Below are 24,269 nucleotides of genomic sequence, written 5' to 3' on the forward strand. Positions count from 1 at the left end.
TAGTCATTGAGTTATTTCATTAATATTATATTAGCCTCAAGTACAGTTTTCTTTAATAGTCCATTCTTTTTAAGATTTGTTATATAAATGGTTTGTTATAGTATAGTTTAATATTAAATACAATTAGTCAAACTTGAGTATAGGCTACTTTTTGATCCACTTAAATAGGACTTAAGTTCATCTTTAGTCTATTTGTAACTTTATAATCTTCATGACAATGTTATTTCTTTGACATACGGTGTACTGCCGATGTACTGACAAGCATGTTAAAATATAGGCCTACTATATAATGTAATTTCTATTGAAACTTGTGTGTGATGATGTTTTAAATATATTTGCAATTATTTGTGATGATAATGCCCCAGTTTATACATTTAAAATATAGACTATTAACTTTAAAATGTGTCAAATAAAACAATACAGTTCAAATTAATCAAATAGGATACTTTATGTGCTTATGTTAGCCAACACATCAAAATAAGTGAATGTTTTTGAAGCATGACAAAAGATTATTAAAACAATGTACTTTATAGTAAAACTTTTAATTTGACTTTCACTTTTTAAATGAAAGGATGGGCCTATTATCATTATTGCACTTAAAGGGATAGTTCATCCAAAAATGAATCTCATGTCATTCCAAACGTTATACAAATGAGGATATTTTTGGTGAAATCTGAGAGCTTTCTATCCCTCCGTTGACAGCTACGCAACTACCACAGATGCTTCAAAAAGTTCATAAAGAGATTGTAAAACTAAGCCATGAATTGAGCGGTTTAGTCTGAAGACTCAATCGCTTTAGGATGAACAGATTTAAAAGCTTTTATTCACATGTTCATCAACGCACAGTGGGAAGCTCAAGCATGTTAACTTTTTTTGTACCAGAACTAATGAGGTTTATAATTCTTGTGTGTTACGCTGCACGTTTGAGCTTCCGCAAGAACCAATGAGGTTTGTTACTGCGGTCAAGCAGTTCGGTTAAGCTTCTATTGTATTATATTATGCAAGTAGGCCTATCATTTAAAAAAAGAAAGAAAACTTTCAAGAATTGAAGTAGGCCTGGCTACCACAAGTGCACATCCATAATTAAGCACCCCCTTTTACAGAAATGTAGCTATATCAGATCAAAATGACTCTAAAAGCATCATAATTAGGCTATAAGTGTTTTAAGGAGATCTTATGTATTATAATTTTACATTGGCAACAACAACAACCTGTAAAATATGTATTGTGAATCGCCGTAACTAAGGTTACAGTGGTGTTTTCATTATTTATTTATTTTTGAACAGGTTTGCCGTCATGTCTACATCGATTGTTTTGTTTCTTTCCTCACTCGATTAGTTCGGCCTGACGCAGTGACGTAAGCAGCAAACATTCCTCGCGCAGCTGAGTGAGAGTGAGTGAGTGTGGGGACATGATATCGACTGTCAGTGCTGCTCTTCCCCGCACACAACATGGGCTCCACCGCCCATACCACCAAAATCAGAGCTCGAGCATCACTGCAATGCCCCGGACTCGGTTCTGTGTCGTGGATCGCGTGTATTGTTGAGATTTTTGAGGTGTAAAATGTGGGTGATGGTGCTGTGGACAAGATGGCAGCAGTATGAGACACACACATCTACATGCTGTGAGTTCAGTTGAAGTGTGTAAAATGATCGGAGAAGACCTGGATTATATCTACTGTTACTTCGTGTGAAAGGTGAGTCTTTTTTTAATCGGAGTGGGGTTTTTTCTCCCTTATTGTTGATCGTGAACTAACTCGGGTTGTTTATGGAACACAATCAAACAAAAACGGATGAACGCATTGTTGTGTGTCAAATCATAGTGAGTTGCCTACATTATAGACAGCATTTCTGGCTCCATAGGCGCCATGGGAATCCTCGACTGTACCTGTGATAATACGAACGTTTTAAAATTCGATTTGATTTAGGTATCATTCGTGTGTCTCTAGGTAACGTTAGACGGCTCACTAGGATTACGCACAGCCTAGTCAGTTGAGGTTCTTTCTAACTCTTGTATGTAACGTTAACCAGTAAAATAGGAATTTAAGCTAATTTATCTCTTGCTTTAATTATTGATGGTAAATAGAATGATCTGGTCATCTACGTCATAGAATAGGTAAAACCTCCAATGTAGTAAGTTGGGTAGGCCTACATTTAAGGAAGATAAATGGATTTGTGTACATTTTGAGAGAGAGAGAGAAATGGTCGATAGATGTGTGGATATGAATCAGTTGCTAATGATTTTGTAACTGTTTGAAATTTGCATTTTACAGATTTTTAACAAGTATAACTTTAAGTAAACATTGCTATATGTAAATAAGTTTCAGTAGAGAGCAATTGTTCCAGCAGTTTAACCTTTAATCTTTAAACACACACACACACACACACACACACACACACACACACACACACACACACACACACACACACACACACACAATGTTGTTGACCAAATAGATCCAAACAAGTCTGCACAGACCACTGAGTTTAGAGAAAGTCAAAGTGTTGACAACATGATTTACTTAAGATATAAATTGTACATAAAAATGGAAATAAATAAAACAAAATATGGAGAAAATATAATTAGTTCTTGTGTGTCTTGTTGAGAAGTCTAGATACTTTTTTAAAGTGCTAATTGAGGTTGTTTTGAGGCATCGTGCATCTGCAGTGGAATAGGTCAAGTGTTAAATAAAAATAGACTCATTTACTATGCATGAGAAAAACTCATGTGGGTTGTTGCTAATATTACCCATAGTGCTTTGCCAGATATTTTAAAGTCTGATTAAAGTGAGGGCTGTTTGCCTTGTCAAAATAAAACGAGAGACTATGATAATGATTATTTTGACAGAAGAAATAACGCAAAAGACCACCCTAAAATGAAAATCTTATGTAATTCATGTCATACCATAACCAAATGACACTCCTCTAACACAAACATTGAATATTTGAACAATAGGCTATCCTATAAAAAAAAAAAAATGTTTTTAATGAAAGCGAGTAAGAACTTGGGACATTAAAGGGATTTATCACCCCCCCCGCCTGAAATTTAAGTAATTTACTCACCCTCAAGTTAAATTAAATCAATTTCTTTCTTTAGCTGAGCACACATTGTGGTATTTTGAAGAATGTTGGTAACCAAACAGGTTGACAACCTTTTTTTTTTTTTCAGAAAAGTCATAACATCAGATTTATAAGTCTGGGGCTGTATCATAAAACTTTTTATCTTACCACTAAGAGTTCTCCTAAATGGCAGTCAAAGTTATTCGTTAAGAGTGTTCTCTTAAAACCTGTTCACAAAGCTGCTGTGACTAACTTTAACTAAGGAATATCCAGATGTCTTAAGCTAAAAGAAAGAGCGGGGTTGACCTCGTTGCTATGGATGATGTCAACACGCTTATTAACTATGACCACAGTGATTGGCTGATGGGGGAGGAGTCTCTGTCAGTGATTTAATCATAGAAATATTATAGAATTCAAATAAAGGTTTTAAGATAAAATGTTGCCATATTCAAATAAAGATTTTAAAATGTAGGCTAAGTGTAACTAGTTATATGTTCAGCTAATTCTCAGCCTCTTCTTACATGTCTGCATCTCAAGAAATTGCAGAATTCAAGCGACACATTCAGGTACAACTATGCAATGTGAAAATAATGCATAACCGGTGCCCACTACGTTCCCAAATGCACGCTAAACTTGACGTGAAGCTGGTCACATGCTGATCATGTGAGTGAAGTGTGCACTTCTCTTTGCGCAGCGCAAACAGACAGTCTTTTGATTAAAGGACACAAAGCCATATCACCCTTTCAATTTTAGTTTGTTTGACAGCAATGGCGCAAAACATGACATTAAAGAGCTTTTGTTTGATTATGAGAGGTTTCGATATGCATGTTCGGGCCGCTACAGTCCAGTTAATGAATGGGAAGCACTGAAATCTATTTGTGGGGGTAAATGTTGATATTGTGGTGCGCCACAAATAAATCAATAATGGGAAACACTGGATTACTATGACAAACTATTTTTTTTTGCATATTAACTTGCACAGATTAATTGTTCACCACATGACTAGTAATTTGCACTAACGAAGTAAATGGGGCCAATTTTGATTTCATGAGGACTTGATTTCAACAAACTGACTCCAGGTACAAAAGTTGAAGAGACAGTTCACCCAAAAATAAAAATTATGTCATCGTTTAGGCTACTTATCCTCACATCGTCACAATACTTTCTTCTTTGTCCCACAAAAGAAAGAAAAAGTATTACAGGTTTGGAATAAAATGAGGGTGAGTAAATATTTTTTTTTTGTGAACTAGCCTATCTGTTTAACAGCCCAATTATCAGTGACTAATAACTTAATACATGGTGCTTGACAACATCAATGCTCATGCGCTTGCCCAGGATAATCTTCACACACTCACTGTACGTGTTCCACTGAAGAATGAAAGGAATATCAGTTTAAAACGACATGACTATAAATAAATAGACATTTTAGGGGTGAACTAGGCTATATCTGTGAGATTTTGTAATCAGCTAGTTTTTGTTTTAAGGCAACTCCAGGATAAAGATCAAGTGTTGTATGTTCCTTGTTATATTGTGGGTATTCTGGGTAAGGCTGTTTTCATCAGCAGGGCTTTGCTTTTTCTGAAGAATGAGCTCATTTAGTGGCGGGGGAAGTTCAATAGAGGAGTCACACGATAGCCTGACTGCCATTTGAGTTCTGCTGAGTGCAGAGACATGTCCACACCAACGGCCCACTCCGGCCTGTGTTACTCACTGTGGTGAAGCTTGCGACCAAAATAGACCTGACTACAGTACGTGCTATGATTCAGTGGAATTTACATTTTAAGGGATGTTTCAGAAATTACCTTCTTTGTTGTTTGTCTCTATCCCCATCTACACTGTATTGTTTTTAAATGAAAGTATGGGAAAAGATGCAAATCTAAACTAGCCTATTTTTTGTTTTATGGCCTTGCATTCTTGTACATGCGTTCAGATCACTGATCGCCTTGCTTTTTGACCCTTGGTTTGAGATTCAGCCCCTCCCACTATAAAGTAACATGGTGTTAACAGTTTCTTGTCAGTTATTAAAGGGATAGTTCACACAAAAATCAAATTTCGTTCATCATTTACACACCCTCATGTTGATCCAAACCTGGATTACTTTTTTGATTTTTAAAAATGTTTCGGCTTTTTTGACCATGCAATGGTTTCAATGGGGTGCAACCCCACTGACTTTAATTGTATAGAAATCACTAAACATTTAGATATATTCCACAGGACCCCCTTCAAGTCCTAGCCCTAAAAACTTTCAGACTGTTTCTTAAAGTTGCTTTACTGTTGGTGTTTGCCAATTATCACTGTTTCCATTGCTTAGCCTATACTTAGGGTCAGGAATTTGAAGAAAGCTTTGAACCCTAATATTATCCATGATAAACAAGTTATGATATGGACATCAGTGTTAAAAAAAAGTAAAATAAATGTCATGAAATGAAAAATCATGAAGCTTGACTTGAGGAGAGATGTGCTATTATTATTTTTTCGGACTGATGTAGATTATTCACCTGTCAGTCGATATAAAACAAATATTTAGCCTACAGGTTTTAAAAAATGTATTCGTCTAGTATAATACTAGTAAAAACAAACTAGTAGGCTAAATGCAAAAGGAAATTTAGGCTAAGAAAGAAAAATCTTCTGGAACACTGTCTGGGACATTATGAACATATAGGCTATAAGTATTCAGTTTAAAGCCTGGCATCCACAATCGTGATATTCCTCCGTATTCTCCGAACACTCATAAAAAAAATTCTTTAACAGAGTTGATTATGTGTCAAGTTAAATTGTAAACATTTAGTTGATTATTGTTTAGCAAGTGTTTGGAACGGGCCTCTTGAAGTACTGTACAGGTGGGAATTGTAAATTTGTCAAATGAACAACTAGTCACTAGTGATTGGTTACACAGTGTCCTAACCAGGCGCACTGTGACACAAGATAAAAGATGTTTTTTTCCCCGTGCTAATCAGAGTTTTTGTCCTAAACAACCATGGCAGCGATAAGTGACGTGCGACAGGGATTCTATTTTTAGAATGATTTCTATTCAAGAGTGTACAACAAACCATGTGTCCAGAGTCACTGATAATCTCAGGTTCTGATTATTGCTTTGTGTATCATCTTTGACCGTTGCACTCGCATCTCACACAATAAAGCCGCATGTTTAGAAAGCCATGTGAAGTGAATATAAGTTCTACTTTTTAAAAAAATGTCTGGAGACTTTGGGTTTTCTTCCATTCCACTGCTTCTCATGTTTTTAAATACAAAAATTACTGGCGCTTCAGCTCTTTGTATAAAACTAGGCCTATACATAAATGATACTGTTTTGTTCATCCTAATCCTTGCGCTGTCACCCAGCCCTGCTATGGCCTCCTCACTTATTTTTCCCAAATAATTTGTTTACTTGGATTGTGGAATTTTGTCCTGCATTTTTGGATTTCCTTGAAAACAGGGGACTTCAGTATACTTCCTCTTCCCTTTTCTGTGGCATTTTTTTTTAAGGAGGAATTCCCCTCCTCGGATGTAAAAAAAAAAAAAAAAAGTACATTAAAGAAATGATTCCCTCTGATTTTCTGTTTCATTTATAAAGTTTGACTACTCGCAGCAGTCTCGCATGCGCTTAGAGCTCGTGTGAATTGCACGTATAAAATGAAGTTGACGAACAACCTCGATCCACCAGGAAACGCCACATAGGCCTAGGTCGCTGAATTCCACTGCGCTTCATGAAGAGTTTTTCTTTTACACGAATAAGCCATTTGCCGGAGATGTGATAAAAGATAGCGGAGTCCATTCATGATTATTAGGCTACCGGTATAATAATCCTCCTGGCACCGGTAATATAATCTCTTACCTTTGTTCTTTGATTAACATTAATCAAGTGTGTGTGTAATAGACAGGACTTATACAGCGCGGCCTCTTTAGTCTTGTCACGCTTGAATGGTTTAAAAGCATTCACATTAATAAGAGCATGAACGCTTGTCAACGGGTGACAGAAAAAAACAGATACTGCGTAATATTGCGATACTTTGTAAACTTTTTTTTTTTTTGCGGTGCGGTGGGCAACCGATGAAACCGGTGTTGCGACTGGACACCGTGTAACACCAACTATCGTAGCAAGCCTGGTTGGAGCTCTTCATTTTTAACTCTCAGTGCACCAGATTGATTCATTTAACTTTAAAAAGTGCAAAATGGGACCAAGGTCCACCCACCACAGTTTCACAAAATCCTGTGGGAAGCACTGGAATTGGACAAGCCACACAGTTTGCACAGGATGTCAGCCAAATGAATGTGAAATTGGCAGTGACTTTTCAAAATTGTGGTCATGTGTTGGTCTGCTGCTGAAAATACACTCTTATCTTGTACCCTTTCTTTTAACATTTCTAGCCCAAGACTGGTTGCTCATTGAAGCTCAGTTGAGCCTGGTCAGTACCTGGATGGGAGACCTCTTGGTTGCTGCTGGAAGAGGTGTTAGTGAGGTCAGCAGGGGGCGCTCACCATGTGGTCTGTGTGGGTCTTGATGCCCCAGTATAGTGAAGGGGACACTATGTTGTCAAAGAGCACCGTCCTTAAGATGAGACGTTAAACCGAGATCCTGACTATCTGTGGTCATTAAAAATCCCATGGCACTTCTTGTAAAGAGTAGGGGTGTAACCTCTGTGTCCTGGCCACATTCCACCCATTGGCCCTTGCCAATCATTGCCTCCTAATAATTCCCATCCACTAATTTGGCTCTATCACTTTCTCTCCTCTCCACCTATAGCTGGTGTGTGGTGAGTGCACTGGCGTCGTTGTACTGTGGCTGCCGTCGCATCATCCAAGTGGATGCTGCTCACTGGTGGTGGTTGAGGAGAGTCCCCGACATGATTGTGAAGCGCTTTGGGTGTACAGTAGTACATATGAAAAGAGCTATATAAATGCCTCATTAATTCATTAATTTTTTTTCCTGGTGTACAATTCTAAGGTAGGTTTGACCCCAGAGCAGAATTCAGTGTAAATAGTCACAACTGTTGACTCAAAGACAGCAGTTAGCTTTGCATAATGCATTTTTGCATTGACATTAAGTCAATGTGGATAACTTATTATTGGTGTTTGTTTGCTAAGGAAAGCATCACTATTACTGCTTAGGCCTTTATAGACAGTACTTCCTAAATTTGACACTTATTGAGAATACCCAAGACATGCAAGCACAGATGCTGCTGTTCCTTTGGTGTCTATTTCCCCCCCACTAATGCTTATTTAGAAACAGCTGTTGCCTATAGACCTCGACACATGGAAACCGATATGAAACGGTCATTTGAACCTGTGAACAGTTAGTTGTTTCTCTTTACAGCGTTAATGGAAAGAGGTTTGGTGGGTGTTGGAGGCAGGAACTCAACCTTCTGCTGCAATGTGTCATTTTCTTGGCTTGTCATTGGCTGCTCGCTGCTGTAGAATAGGGGCAAAGGTCAAGTATGATGTCAGCCTGATGATGCAAGCCACTGTACTCAGTAGGATCGATTACCCTACATAAGTTGTTTACATTAAGTTCATGGTGATGTCACAACAAATTGAGGAAAATACCTCTACAGACATTAGCCTAGACATTTTATTAATGATTATTGAATAGAGACCAGGTATATCAATGTTCAGGAATTTTGAAAGATAAAAGGCAGATTATTTGATCAGTCTTAGGGGCAGTTCACACGGAAAGCGGTTGAGCACTACTTTTTCAGTTTTTCAATGTAAACACGTTAGACGGACATATTTAACCATTGTGCTCGCATCTCGCACATGACGGAAGAGTGTGAGACTATTCTACTAGTCGATTAAACTATACTGCTAGTCGACTGTGTACGGAGCCTGGGAAGTCACCTGTTGGAGAAAAAAAACAAGACCCACAAATCCGTGGCCACAGTTTAGCAATTTGTCCCCTCAGTTTATAAACTCATACTCACAGATTCTTTAATGATTCCCTGGGTTTAACAAATTGCGCCCATGGATTAATAAACCGTACCCATGAATTTCCAATCCATGCGCTCAGATTTGTAAACCGTACCTTCGGTTTTCAATCTGTACCCACAAACTCACAATCTTTGCAATCCAATCCCACAGTTTTGCAGACTGTACTTACTGATTTTTTTTTTGGCTTGTCACTCATTTTAGAAATCTAATAAACCGACACCGAACAAGCACCCAGTTCTTTTAGCAAATCTTTTTGTATATTGTTTTATTGTGTATTATTATTAAGTTGAATACAACTGTTAAGAATTATGTGCATCATAATCTTGTCCATCTATTTATTAGTGATATTCTTCTCTCACTTTTTATAGACAGGGTTGGTGTACTTTTTCAAAATACATTTTACCCCAGAACATTTATTTACCTATAGGCCTAAAGGTGATGATACACAGGGCAACTTTTTGAGCAATGTTGCCGTCAACGGGCAACCAGATGAGAGACAGGGCCCACGACCGATCTAAATTATCCAGATAGAAATGTATTGTCCATTTTCAATGGGAAAGTGCCCAAGCAACAATCGCTTGGCAAGATTGCTCAAAAAGTTGCCCCATATAGGAGGGAGGTTTAGACTAGTCGGCTGCAAATTTTCAGTTTAAACGTTAATGAAATTAGACGTCACACACATCACTACACATAACATGGCATTCTAAAAACACGCGCTCAAGTTAAAACAGCAGAAATGCATTCTGTGTGAATCCAGTCCTAAATGTACATTTTTCTTTGAAAATGAAAGTGTTCCTTTGACAATGCTACAATTAGTGATTTTTTTTCTTTCAAAAAACTCAACTGTAACATGATCTGTATCTGGTTTTCTTGTGTTCACAGGTATGGCCTCACAAGTCTTGGTCTACCCACCACATGTTTTTCAAACTCAGACAAGTGCCTTTTGTAGTGTTAAGAAACTCAAAGTCGAGCCCAGGAACTGTGTTTACCATGAGAGGGCCTACCCACAGACTTACTTGAATGGTAGAACCCTTGGCATTGCTTACCCGACAAAACTCACAACTTCGTTGAAGACACAAGATTCTGTGATTGGCAGACACCACGAGCAGGATTTTCCATTGCAGACGGCTACTGTACACGGCGTGCAACGTCAGCATACAACCACAGCGACCCAGCAGCAAAAAGGGGGCATCTCCTCTCAGGAAAAGGGGCCAGAGCACAAGGACAAAGGAAGGGGTTGCAGCAGTGGAGCTACAGGGGCAGTTGGAAGGGGTAGGGGAGAGGGAAGCGGCAGTCAAGAAGGAGGTGGAGGACAGGGTGGAGGTGACGGTAAAGGTGGTGGAGGAGAGGACAAGGGTGAACGGAAAGACTGTGGAGGTTTTAACTTGCAAGACAGCTCCCACAGATGCGGGCTGAAACGTAAGAGTGGGGAGCTTGAGAACTTGGGGAGCGCCATGCAGATTGTCGAGGACCTGTCAATATTACCTGCAATGTTGCAATCAAACGTGGGAAACCCACCGGTTGCAGTGCCAGCGGCGGCCGGTGGAGGGCCTTCAAAGCAAGGTGGAAATTCCAGAAATGGGGATGGAGACTACCAGTTGGTGCAGCATGAGTTGCTTTGCTCGTTGAAGAACACCTATGAGGTATTAGACTTCCTCGGCCGTGGTACTTTCGGCCAGGTTGTGAAATGCTGGAAACGAGGCACCAGTGATATTGTGGCAGTGAAGATCCTGAAGAATCATCCATCATATGCACGACAGGGCCAGATTGAGGTGGGCATCCTGGCCCGCCTCAGCAGTGAGAATGCAGACGAGCATAATCTTGTGCGAGCTTTCGAGTGTTTCCAGCACCGCAGCCACACCTGCCTTGTGTTTGAGATGCTGGAGCAGAACCTGTACGACTTCCTCAAGCAAAACAAATTCAGCCCGCTACCTCTGAAGGTAATCCGTCCCATTCTTCAGCAGGTGGCCATGGCACTAAAAAAATTGAAGGCCATGGGACTGATTCACGCGGACCTAAAGCCTGAGAACATAATGCTGGTGGACCCTGTACGGCAGCCCTACCGAGTGAAAGTCATAGACTTTGGCTCAGCCAGTCACGTCTCCAAAGCAGTCTGCTCAACGTACCTCCAGTCACGGTACTACAGGTATGTAAACAAAAGGCTGAAATAGTCCTCAGCTGAAATTTATGATGGTTTTTATCTCACAATGGCCAATTAATTGCACTTATTGCATTAATATTTTGGTCACTATACTGAATGTTACATTTCTTGAGTTCGGCAGAGTTGTTCTGTTTGGACATTGATCTGTATTTTCTGTAAAAAATATTCTGAAGAACGTCCTTCTTTCTCACCAATAGATCATTGAAAACATTCTAAAATCTCTTGCTGTCTGTGTTATACAACTAAAGTCCTTGTGGAATTACCAGTCAGGAAATGATGTAACTGATGTAAAACAATTTCCCTTGTGTTCTAAAGCTACACTGACCCTGTAGAACTATTTGACCCCACAATGCAACAGGCAGGGGCTAAACAATTCTTCTCACGTCGCCATGGGAAAGGAAGTGATTTTTTGGAAGTACTTTGTACAATAGGGTAAAAATTGGAAATAGATGATTTTTTTTCTTAGAGCCCTGTTGCATATGTAATCAAATAATAACTTAAGAACACAGGGAACCTTTGTAAATATTGTCAACCTCAGTTTGAATGTTGTAAATGGTGGCGAAATTGGTTTATTTGTATTGTAAGATCATCTTGCTCCATCTTGTTTCCTGAATGCATCAAAGGAAATGCCTTGAATGTCACATTGATGTACTGGCAAAATTAAGAACAGACAAAGAATTAACTTTGTCTAACTAAAACAAAAAATATTTTTACATTTACTTTTGTGCAGTGGTAAAGCTTGTGGTGGGTAACAAATCTGCTATAATATTATAGGTAAACCTCCTGTCACAAACTTCCATCAATTTAGATTTTTGTCATCCATTAGATCTGTTTGTTTCTTCACCTCATACATTGCACACCTCATTCGACTATCCAGCGCTTTATACAAAGAAGGAACAAATGCTGGAACGTTCATAGAGTTTTAAAGGGGTGGTAAAATGCCCTTTTCACAAGATGTAAAATAAATCTCTGATGTCCCCAGAGTGTGTGTGTGAAGTTTTAGCACAAAATACCTCACAGATATTTGTATAGCATGTTAAAGTTGACACTTTTTGAGGGTTTGCAAAAAGCACCATTTTGTGTCTGGCCCTTTAAATGAAAATGAGCTGCTGCAGAGGGCGGGGTTTCAAGAGCTCGTGTGTGTGTGTTAGCAGCTGCGATTACCTCACGCAGACACACTAAAATGACAGAAACTGTTCTGCCTTTAATGTTAAAACGTTACCGGAGTCAGACAAAGATGGAGAGACTCAAGAAGTGACAACATGTAGAATGCAACAGGACGTCTCTGAATGGTTAGTTGATGAATTTATGTTGCTGATGTGGAGTTAACTATCTCTATAATTAGCATATTCTGTCATGGTAATCTATAAATCGCTCGTATAGGAACTGTTGTGAGATGCACACAGAGTTACTTTCTATTGCATGTGAAAAGATGGATGCTAAAGTTTGAGCTGACTCACAAATGTACTCTTATACAACAACTTTTCCTCTTCTCAACATGGACTCTGTGTTCCTGGGGGCGGGGTTTATGTACATTTTAGGGTTGGTGATGTCACTAACCCGGGAGGAATGTCGTGTAGTCCCTACCAGCCGTTTGTTGTAGTCCTTTTCTTTAAAAGCAAATATCTTCCTTTGCTTTGAACTTTGACTTTTGTAAATTTGCAGATGTAGTTTATGCTCAAACAGCAACATTACACACTAACTAAAGTTAGAAAAGTGAAATCATACTCAACCACCCCTTTAAAGTATTGCTGCTACTAGAGGTACATTCTGCAAGTAGTGTGAAATTATCAAAATTTAAACATGATAGTTTTTATTTAATTTAGTTTAGTTTTGTGTAACTCTCTAAGAAGCATTCAGCACTACTGTTATGGCAGGTAAAACTTTTCATGTGGCCGAAGCGCCATTCTCATTTTAATCAGTACATAGAAGCTAGTGATTGAGGAAAGCGCATTTGATTAGCTGTCAGTTCGGCCTGTGTTCTGCTTGATGACTGGTGTAATCGCATAGGTGTGGGTAACTAATCCACTCAAGCCTCTGCTGTTGCCTGCCGGATTACATGTTAAGTCACAATCTGTGCACAGTTTACTTCACAAGTAATACCGGAAATTGACTTGCTTTAGCATCTGCATGTGCTAGTATAAAGCTAAACTTTATGATTCCATCACATTCTGCTATCTTGGTGTAGGTTGCCATCTTTGGAATCTTATTTTCAGCCATGTCTCTAAGTAATTTAAACATGCCCATGCTTCTGGAAATCATGTCCATCTCAGATGTTTGATTAAACTCTCCCATTTGTGTGATATTTCGTACGTTTGTTCTTCATGCAGTTCTTTGCTTCAAATTTCTTTTACGTTCTAACTTTTCCATGGAAATGTCATAGAGATTCATTGTACAAAAAGTGTGAGAACCCTACATCTAAAACCCTTGAAAGCTAGGCCAACACAGAATGTTTATATACTTATTGACTGATATTTTTGGTTTGTGGGGGGAAATCTATGAAATTAATTCAAACATTGTAAAATGTGTTCAATAATGCTGAAAGTAAGTGTGTGCGATATCACGATATAAGATTCTGAACGATTAAAATGTCTTCACGATCTGCCTATTCGAGAGATTGTATACGGTAGTACAGTGCACATTCTATCAGTTGCAGCTCTGGCTCTGCCATCCCAACATACTAGCTATTAGGGCTGCACGATTTTGGCCAAAATGATAATCACGATTATTTTGATCAATATTGAGATCACGATTAATTATCACGATTACTTGTTGATTTGTCACATAGGCTAATTATAACTGCTTTTTACATCCATATTGTGCTACATTTCCTGCTAATGTACAAATATGTGCATCAAAATAAAATGGGTCCTCTTATTCACCAAAATTCAGTGCATCTCCAGAATGTATAAAAATAAATAATTTATTAATATTTTAAATTGTATTTATATTTTATATACATTGTATTTATAATAATTATTAGGATAGACTAGAGATATTATCTTCTGTTATAATTATTATTACCTATTATTTCATGGCTTGGTTAAATTCTAATGTAGAATGCGGTCTGTTATTTCTTGATAACACACCGTTGCCATGAAAAACAGAGCGTTGTCATGGACACGGAAGCAATACAATCGTTTTTAAATCAATACACTCCTTTTTAAATCAATATTTAGTGTCAATTTATTTGGAAGGTAGCCATGTAAGCGGGATCCCGATGTCAGTGAATAAAATTCTGTCATTGTTATTTGAAGTCTCCCGCGCACTATCGCTCGCGCGCAGACACACGCGCACGGTCTATCTCGCGCGCAGACACCCTCGGTCTCTCGTGCCCAGACGCACTCGGTCTCTATCGTGCGCAGACACACACCGTCTCATCTCGCCCAGTTCGCTTCGCTTTTGTCCAGTCCGGCAAAACATTCTAGCTTCTACATCTAGAAACTAAGCTGTGCGGTGCAGGGAACTACTCTGATTATTGGCTCGTCATGGAGCCAGCGCTAGATTGGCTTTGCAAAAAAAAAAAAAAACTTTTATATGGAGCGTTCTATGAACAGAATGACGCATTTAAAATATCGCACAATCACGCGAATTTGATCGTGGGAAGCCAAAATCGTAATCGTGATTAAAATTCGATTAATTGTGCAGCCCTACTAGCTATACAACGCGGCGTACATTCACAGCATGTTTAGCAACTCTGCGATATCGTTTACGCTCACGTGACATTTCAGTTCTTCACTATGACAAAATGTTGTTATCCGCATATGCGTTTTTAAAGCTTTGCTAATTCAACTTTCTCACACACAAAAAGCCTGTCACACAGCGCAAGTCTTATTGCAATTAAACTCTTAAAGCTACTGAAATGATTCAGTCAAGACAAGAGCAGTGAGTGATTTTTCTCTATGTATTTTGTTGTTTGATTAACATTAATGAAACAGACAGCAGCAGGTATATTAGGCTGCTGTCACTTTAAGACCTAATGCACATCATATCTAATATACCACTGACACAATGTAAACCTTTTGCCAATGTAGCTATATTTAATTCCTTTAGTAAAATCTATATAGTTTTGTATTACATTGTTTATTCAGTTTTTTACTTGAATGATTGTTACAGTAAATATACCTTCTCTAACTGAAAATAGTAACTTATTATTGTATTTATTGTATTTGTATAATTATTTGTAATTTGCATCTTTGTTGTTATTTTTAATAACAAAGATAAAATAATGAAATAAAATAAAGTGAAATAAGATTTTGGTCATATCGCCCTTACCTACTTTGGCCTAAATGCTGTCATTCTTTTTTCTTTTGTTAGCTTTAAGGTAAAATAGAAAACTTGTTAGGGAAGTTTGGCTGCACTGCTCAGTGACTTGCAAAATAGTCTTTTAAAACCAACATGAAAAAGAATCGTCATAAGATTGTGGATCGTGATCCTGTCTGAAATCAAATTATATATTTTTGCCATACCATATCAATTTCACGATTAATTTCAAGCCCTGTAGGATGATTAAAGGGACAATTTGTTGATTGGTGTCTGAAGGTTTTTGATATATGATTGATATTTTGTGCATTTTTTTTAATTTCTTTCAAGTTTAAAGGCTGATAATGTTTAAAGTCATGAAACAGGATTGTGTTACCTAACTTTGATGGCACATATCTTTGGCACAGTTTGCTACCGGCTGAAATATTAATAATATTACATGTTTTGTGTTTCAGTAGCTTGAGTTGACAGTAGTAGTAGCAGCTTGAGCTAGGATGCAGATGTACATTTATGTTCATTAACAAAAAAACAGTAACATCTGTAAAAATGGTAGCAACTTAATTTGTATGGTAAAATTGTAATATTCTGACTTTGAGTTTTATTAAACCATTGGTCTTCCATAGCATACATTGATTTATCATGACAAGACAACCACAGTAAAAACCACTCATATAGCACCTCACTACCATGGTTAAATGTAACTAAATGGTTTATATGGTATTTGTATGAAAAACAGTATCCTAAATATATTTAGTATAGAATGCGCAGCCTATTCATTGACAGAAACATGCATTAGCCGAACTGTCTATTTAACACATTATTTTCAACAAACCATATTATAGATGTTGTCAGATTTAAGATGAACCGCAATGTAAGTGTGTGCCAAACTGGGTGGATAACAATATGGTTCAGTTTTTTTTTTTACAGAGAACCATTACACCCCAAATATATAGTGTATATTTTTTTTTTTTCAAGTATATTCCTTTAAACCATTTAGAATGAGAACTATTTAGATATGATTATAAATAATAAACATGGAATTGCCAAAACACTTGTTCAATACATTTTCTCCACCCTTTAAACCAAAACCTACCCATGTCACGTGAAAGTGATCCAATCTCACCCCCGTTTCTGCTGCTGTAGGGAGAGTTATCTCAAACTCACTGCGGGGGCTTCACTCTGGAAACTACTACCTAAAATTAGCTGATGGGAGGATGGCCAACTCAGTTTGACTTCTATAGATGGTGAAGTGTGCTGGCAGTCAAAGTGAAATAAGGCAGAGCGAAATACTAGTGATCACTTTAGCGCTCAGTCAAGGTCACTGTCTTCCAGCGTCAGCTGTTTTGTTGCTTTTAGAAGCGGGAATATAGATAGAAAGGAATTTAAAAGGGGGGTGTGTGTTCCAGCAATCCCAGAAATTTAGCCCCAAACCTTTCATTAAAAATGCAATCAGAATTTTATGAAAATGGCAAACAAATTAAATTGTCTGCAATTTGAATGTGTTTGCTGCTTGTTGAAATTATGTAAATAAGCTCCAAAAAGGACAAAAAAGATATAAAAATATAGTCTGTGTGACTTATAATTTGGATATGACATCAATCCTGTCGCGTTAAGTGATGAAAAAGAACTTCTGGAGCCAGTGTATTAGAGACGGGTTCTTCTCGTGTTGGGTTTTTTTTTCCATGATAATTTGGCATGAATAGCCGTTGACTTGGTATCTCTTTGACCATGTTCTGTTTGAGTTGGAAACTTTAGCCTACCTCATCAATCATTTATAACGTTGGCAACATGGCAAACAAGGGCAATCAAATTGTGTCCCGTTAGATGAACAAAGTAAATTGTCTTATAAATGTAATAGTGGGGGAAAAAAGAATCTGTTTAATCTAGAGGATCCCCTTTATTCTGACATCATCTGCTCTCCTCTGTGAGTGTGAGCTTAAAGGTGAAGTAGTACTAGTAAGTTATTGGGTTTTTGTAAACATCTGAATGACTCTTCAAGTACGACCAATCCTATCTATGTGTTGTAACCAAAGTCAAAGTTTAAAATTCAAAATATTATTTTTCCAAACTTACCAAACCCAATGTAGTATATCAAGGATTCTTAGTGTTGTCAAGGCCTGTTTGAGATGTGTTCTCAAGGATCAGGACTCGGCAAGGACAGTGGAGGAAAAAGTAGCGTTGTTAGTTTGAGCCTGAGTCGGATTCTGAAAATGACGATTGATCGGAACCAACTTTGCAAGCACGACTTGAGCATAACGTTTCAGAGTAGCTAGTCATTTTTGTATATATAGTCTGTGTTGTACTTTTCCAGGTTCAGGAAGCTGTCTTTTGTAAAATGCACAAGTAATTTTTGGGGTTTGTAAGGCTCAAGAACAGCTTTATAAATAAATATTAAACTCTGAAAGCAAAAGCGGGTTTGTCTTCGCATCCAAACACACAGCGTCTCCGCTATATATCAACAACACTTTAATTCACTGAAACCTTACCTCCTTTCTTTGTGTATGCCTGATATAGTAATTTGATACAATTGTTTCAATATCACAAACAACTAATACTACTAAGTAAAAAAAAAAACTCAAGCTTACTGAAGTAAACAGTCAGTGAGACAATACGTCTGATAGACAAGATGTTGAACCTTTTTTTATTTTTTTTTAGAACCCAATATTTATTTTTGAATGGTTTTAATATTTTATATTTGAAGCATAGCCTATACATTTTTTTCTTTCTAGGACTACTTGTCTCTTCACTCAGCTAATCTTGTTTGACCTCTACCAACTCAACAGGGACCAGTTTGCAACATGTTGTTAGACATATTGTTTAGAACTGGGAGTGTCCTTTAATTCAGAATACTGAAAGTAGACCACAGATGTTAGGATTTTATGGGAATCCCTCTCACAAGGTCACAGAGTTAAGAATTCACCCCCTCCTGGGATCAGATTCTGTATTAGTCTTTGTTTAGTTGCACTTCCCAGAAGTGATATCAAAAGAGAAAACTAGTATGTGACTCAGAAAAATACCGCTTATCTTCCTCTTTCATTGTAAGCTGTAAACTAGAATACGGAAATAAAGTGGGTGAAATTAATGGATTTAGGTTTTCATAAAATCTGAGGCCTTTTGTAGTCCAAAACTCTCAGGGTTTTTTGATGACAATAATATATTACTGCACAATGTTAGTTAGGCCTAGGCTAAATCTTGATGATCCACCATGACTTCAGATGACAGTCCTGTGATGAAAGGGGATTCTGCCCGTTTGCTTGATCTGGACAGGTTGCCTCTGTTTGCTAATAGTGTCCATGTTGAGCCATGCTGGAGACATGGCTTTGGTTTGAGTTTGAAGAAGATGCTCCAGGTGTTTTTTTTTTGTTTTTTGTTTTTTGCTGTTTGGTTTTCTTAATCTTCATATATAAAGATCTACCTGCTTTCTGGAAACTTTACCAAATTAATCTGGAAGGAGTCTTGTTTAGTTTCCTATACACTGTCTTGTAAAGACACTTAAGTCTTTCAGTGGAAGAGTAGGCTACTCGGGAATTTCCTTTGGTCTCTGCGGAATACTTTCCCGGCAGGGCTGCCGTCTAGTTCCAACCTGTCTGTGAGACTCACTTTATTATCAACCAATAGGTTTCATATTGCATTTTTTTTGTGTAATTACATCAAAAAAAAAATTCAACCTCCTCGATGATGGTTATAAGGTTGATCATTATAGGGCTTTGAACATGACAATCAGTGTGTTCGGTTTCAAAAGTTCTTTATTATCCTCAGGTACCACACCTCCAATGGAGATTTTAGCTTGCCATTTCTTTTTCCTCAAAATATACTATCATATTAAGCTTATTACTTAAAAAAGTGTGAGCTTTGTGGAAAAGTAGTCTACTCTTATGATGTTTTCATTTGACAGAGCTTCTGTGGTTGCTGGTTACTGTCAGCCTTGGTGACATAAAATTATTGATTTGATTTTATAATCTCTCTGGATTCATTTAGGCTACTCATACAATCTACTTGCTAAAGTGAATAAATGTTTGCGGGGGAATTTCCAGCATTATGTGGTAGACCTGCGGGAATTATTAAAATACTTATTGTAGTATTAGCCTATCTGTTATATTATTTATTTTAATAGTTCAAAAAGTACAATAAATGTTCAAATTTAGATTTTTTTTTATGAATTGTTGAAAGGTGTCTTTTTAATAAATGCAACACGTTCCCAAAGTCATGTGAAATAATCGTGTTACATAATCGTGATTTCAATACGTCCGTAATCGAGCAGGCCAAATTGATAGATTTATTTCTGTTTGCATTCGGCTAAAAGCTCTTTACCAAGAGAAAACTTAACATTAGAATGAGCAAGGACATTTCCTTAAAGTTTCACCACACAAGGTTCATGACGCCTACTTATCAGGGATCATGTTGAAGTAACGCATGGGCGTTTGGTTTCACAGATTGCACGTTAAGACCTCAAAATACTGGGTTTCACATTCATGCGAGAGGACCGAAACAAGTGAGACCAATGATTGGCCCTCTACAAACCAATGATTGTGTAAAGAAAAGGTTGTCAGGGTTCATACGGTTCACTTTTGAAGTGTAAGTTCAGACAAAAATGCAAATAGTATCATTTATTAACCCATAAGATGTATAATTTTCTTCTGTGTAACGCAAAAAGAAGAATTTAGTGATATGGCTATTCCACTTTTTCCACAATTACACCACCAGCATCAAGTGTTGATGTTTAGTAAACATAATTTATCTTTATGGTCTATTTTATATAAAAGTAGGCTAATATATAAAATATATAGGCCTATATTGTATTTAAAAGCAGTTTTTGTTTTCATTTTATTGCATTATGCATTGCAATCACATTAAAAAAATAAAAGCAGTTTTTCTACTACCGGTAATTTGTTTTCCATATTTCCACTAAACAGACTCCATGGACTTTGAGTCTTATTACTCATTTATTACTTTGACTTTGGTTTTCATTACCAGGCTTCAGTAAATTTTCTGGGAACAGGCCCACAGGTGCTGTATAGCTACTGTATGATAGGGCAGAAGCACGTTTCCTTGCATGTCCCACTGTTGGGTTAATGAAAAGTAAGCCTGTGAGGCAAGAGGATATTTTGAATGCCAATACAAAAATAGTTGGGCACTGATGGCATCATATAGGCCATACTATGCATGGAGCTGATTTTAGATCAGCATTTAGTTTGAGCTTTCTCTCTAATGACATGAATGTTCTTAATTTTATCCGATGTTATTTCTGGTTTAAACATGTAGCCTAGCTGTTGGCAAAGTATTGATCATAGTTAAAAATGGCAAATTTTTAGGATTATTGCACTCTTCCCCCCTTTCTGCTTGTTAATTTAATAATTTTTCAACACATTTTTAAAATTTAATTTAGGCTACTGGTACTTGGAGTCTGATTGGTTGGCTGAGACAGCAGTTAGACATTGTGTATGGACACAATGTGTGTGTTCATTTAAGCTGCAATGTGTGGCCAATAACGAATAATGATTTTCTTTAAATTGTATTAGGCTATATTTTATTTTTAACAGCTTCCTCACCCTTGAAAAACACTGACTACCACAGCTTGAAAGTGCTGGGAAAGTGCTTGAATTACTCTGTACGAAAAATCTGTACGAACCCTGTGTAGCTTTTCCTAGGATTCTTAACTAGGAACCTAGGTTCTTGTTAATTTGAACCTGCAACTTTCAATCCTTTTTTTTATATTTATCAGACTGTTGTTTGTCACCAGTGGTTCACAACCTGGGGTCTGGGGGTGTCTGCACAGGAGTTAAAAATCTGTATCCCGGTGCTCTTTGGATGAAGGGAAAATGCGGCTCATAAAACCGTATCAAGCCAAGGCACTCGACAAATGGATGCAAAATATATTTCTAAAGTAAAATAAAACGGTTAAAAGGTATGTAATTCAAACCAATTTATTAAATGACTCCCAACACACAAACATTTGCAATAGATGCTCTTCAGTCCGCATAAAGCCCAAAGTATATTTCGGCTGTCCGTGTTCCACAACAGTCCGTGCACTTGTCCATGTGAGGCCAAAAGAGTATACAGTGAAAGGCTTGCGCTCTCGAGTTGAGTGCGCGTAGACCTGGCCCTTAATTGTGCGTCTCTCCTTCGGCTATCTTCAGAACTCTTTCCTCATAAAAACTTTTCATTAAATCTTTAAAAGTAAAGGGTTGCGAGATATCACAAAAATATACCACAACCATGTATTGTGCCCTCCAAAAATACCCATTTTCATTACTGTATGCAATCACTCTAGGCAGATATTTTCACTTCCGTGATTATTTAGTGCCGCCCCTCAAAGACAGATCAGATATATGGATGGAGATGCTGTTAATAGATTGGCTCTCACCTGTTTATGAGGGAGAGAAGATATATGAGAACTGCAGTGGATCATCACCCTGCGGCTGGTGGAGATTGAACTGCTTTTTGCATGGTGGCGTCGGGAAGCTCTCTGAATTCCTTTGTTTGATGTAAGGATCTTGTAGTAGGAGGCTTATGCATGTCTAACATTGATGCACATTAGTTCCCCACATACAGTAAAAGTATAGCTTGAGATGAATCTTACAATGTGTTCTCCCTTTTTTATTCAAACTTTAGTTGGATGCCATGCTACATAGGCCGCCACATTCCTAGGCAGCATCCGAACCGAAATTGAACCTCATGTATGACCGTGTTGAAACTGTTCTAGGTCAGTTAATGGCCACTAATTCACACCACACAAATGGAAAAACTCAAAGTATAGCCTACTTTCTTTCTTTTTTACTTGTACACAAGGGTATGCCTATGCAGTGCATGTGAAATTTCATCATCAGTAAAGATGTGTATTGTACTTGCACAGTCCAAATTCTCTAATATCTCTGTGAGCTGAGCGTACAGAATTATTTTAAGAGGTCTTAAAGGGTGGTAAATATTTTTTTGTCCAACAAAGCACTCCCCTCTATAAAATAGAGGTTAAACCACTGAAACAAAAAATAATAATTTTGAAGATAGTTTAAAGCAGGGGTGCCCAATCCTGCTCCTGGCGATCGCCTGTCCTACACAGTTCATCTCCAACCCTAATCAAACACACCTGCCATTAATTTTCAAGTGATCCTGACGTGCTCTGAATACCTTAATTGGTTGCTTCAGGTGTGTTTGATTAGGGTTGGAGATGAACTGTGCAGGACAGTCGATCGCCAGGAGTAGGATTGGGCACCCCTGGTTTTAAAGAATGTTGGTAACCACCAGACAGTTAACGGAAGACAATGGGTGCTGTCAAGTGTCTGGTTACTGACATTCTTCAAAATATCATCTTTTGTGTTCAACAGAAGAAATAAACACATGCAGGTTTGGAACAACATGAGGGTGTGTAAATTGACACTTTTTTTTTTTGGTGAACTATCCCTTTAAATATGGGGGTGGGAAAAACTGGAATCGTGATGCAACGTAATGTGATTATTAAACTACAAAAACTATGATTTTATTAAATGAGTGCTGGACAGTAGAAAAAGTATAACCCTCAGCTGTTCGCATGAATTTAGCATTTATGCCTAAACTGATATTTCGGGCTGAAACTGAAATTCAAAATTTACCCCGTTTACTTTGTTAGTGCACATAACTAGTCTTGTAAACAATGCATCGGTGCAAGTTGATTCACAAAAAAATAACAAAAATGTATTTTGTAATCTTTAATACAAATCCGAAAATGTACTAGCCTACTTCACCTGCAGTTTCTGGTGTCTCTGATGACGTCAGTTTGACGGCTTGGGAAGAACTTTAAACAAGCTTTATTAGTGTTAGCATGTTGCTAAGCTAATGTCTTGGTTTTCCTAGGCGTACTGTACATTTGATGCCTAAAAATGTTGCCTATGTTGTCATGTCACTGTTTTTAGACAGACTACATAAGGACAAACACTTCTGTTATTGAAATATAAGCTCTGAGTAACAGTAATCTGTCAGACAGACTTACTGAGGTGAGTGCTGACTGTAGCAGTGTCTCGATCTCACACGGAAAGACCTTAATGCAATTCAATGAGATCACGTGGTGATTCGTTGCTAAGGAGTCACTGGGCTTCCTGTGTTACCATGTCTACATTATCAGACCTATCCTACCCTCCCTAATCCTAAACTAACATACCTTGCCTTACATATATGTATTGCCTTAGCCTTTACAAAAGCAAAATGTTTTTAGATATAGTTTTGCATTGTAATTTAATTAAATAAATAAAAAAATTAAACCGGCTCTTTGGTGTGCTGGCGACTGAAATTGTTGTAGGTTAAGGTTGATGAATAGAAGACTAAACTCTCACTCTTAGAAGAAAAGGTTCTATATGTTTTATTTACTCATGTTTTTCCTTTATATTGTGCACCCCTTTTTGGACTGGGTAAAAATACAAATTTGATATTGATCCAAGATAGATCTTGTAAATTTTGCCTCTTTTTTTTTTTACAGTTAATGCGCCAATATCCGCTAAAATATTATTGGTAGTGCAAGCTCCTGTCTTGCTGATGTCAGAGTCTGTGCTGAATAGGTTCATGAACCTCTGTCACGCATCACATTAGTTTTATGGGCGTGTGCTGTACAAATGGGAAAGAATGTTCTAAATTACATGCACCTCACATTAATATTGAATTGTCCATGCGAGTACCGGTAACCTTTTCCTTTTCTATGTACTTTTTGTTTCTCTGCCCAGTGCTGTAGAGTACATTTGTAAAAATAACCTAGTCAGTTATAAAATGTAATATACTTTGCAAATGCATGTTAGATGCATGTGAAATTAATGAATCTTTTTTTTTTTTTACCTTGTCTTTTTTAAAGAAATTATCATAATTGTATGTTCAATCACTTTTTAAAGTGGTCATGAACT

General features: G+C 37.5%; 2 protein-coding genes across 3 annotated transcripts in view; one reads left to right on the forward strand and one right to left on the reverse strand.

The window, feature by feature from the left end:
- Window positions 1–3,081, reverse strand: part of drc9 (dynein regulatory complex subunit 9) — a 40,334-nt gene extending 37,253 nt beyond the window's left edge. The window contains exon 1 of the mRNA XM_079620248.1: window positions 3,063–3,081. The gene's annotated coding sequence lies outside the window, so the exon portion shown is untranslated. The remainder of the gene's footprint in view (window positions 1–3,062) is intronic.
- hipk3b (homeodomain interacting protein kinase 3b) overlaps window positions 1,337–24,269 on the forward strand; it is a 52,870-nt gene continuing 29,937 nt past the window's right edge. For both annotated transcript variants that reach the window (XM_079620243.1, XM_079620244.1), the window contains exons 1-2: window positions 1,337–1,696; window positions 9,867–11,130. In XM_079620243.1, the coding sequence (XP_079476369.1) occupies window positions 9,869–11,130 (1,262 nt within the window). In that variant the 5' untranslated portion in view covers window positions 1,337–1,696; window positions 9,867–9,868. The remainder of the gene's footprint in view (window positions 1,697–9,866; window positions 11,131–24,269) is intronic.

The sequence above is a fragment of the Phoxinus phoxinus genome (genome assembly GCF_949152265.1).
Source record: "Phoxinus phoxinus genome assembly, chromosome: 8".
In the NCBI taxonomy this organism is placed as follows: domain Eukaryota; kingdom Metazoa; phylum Chordata; class Actinopteri; order Cypriniformes; family Leuciscidae; genus Phoxinus; species Phoxinus phoxinus.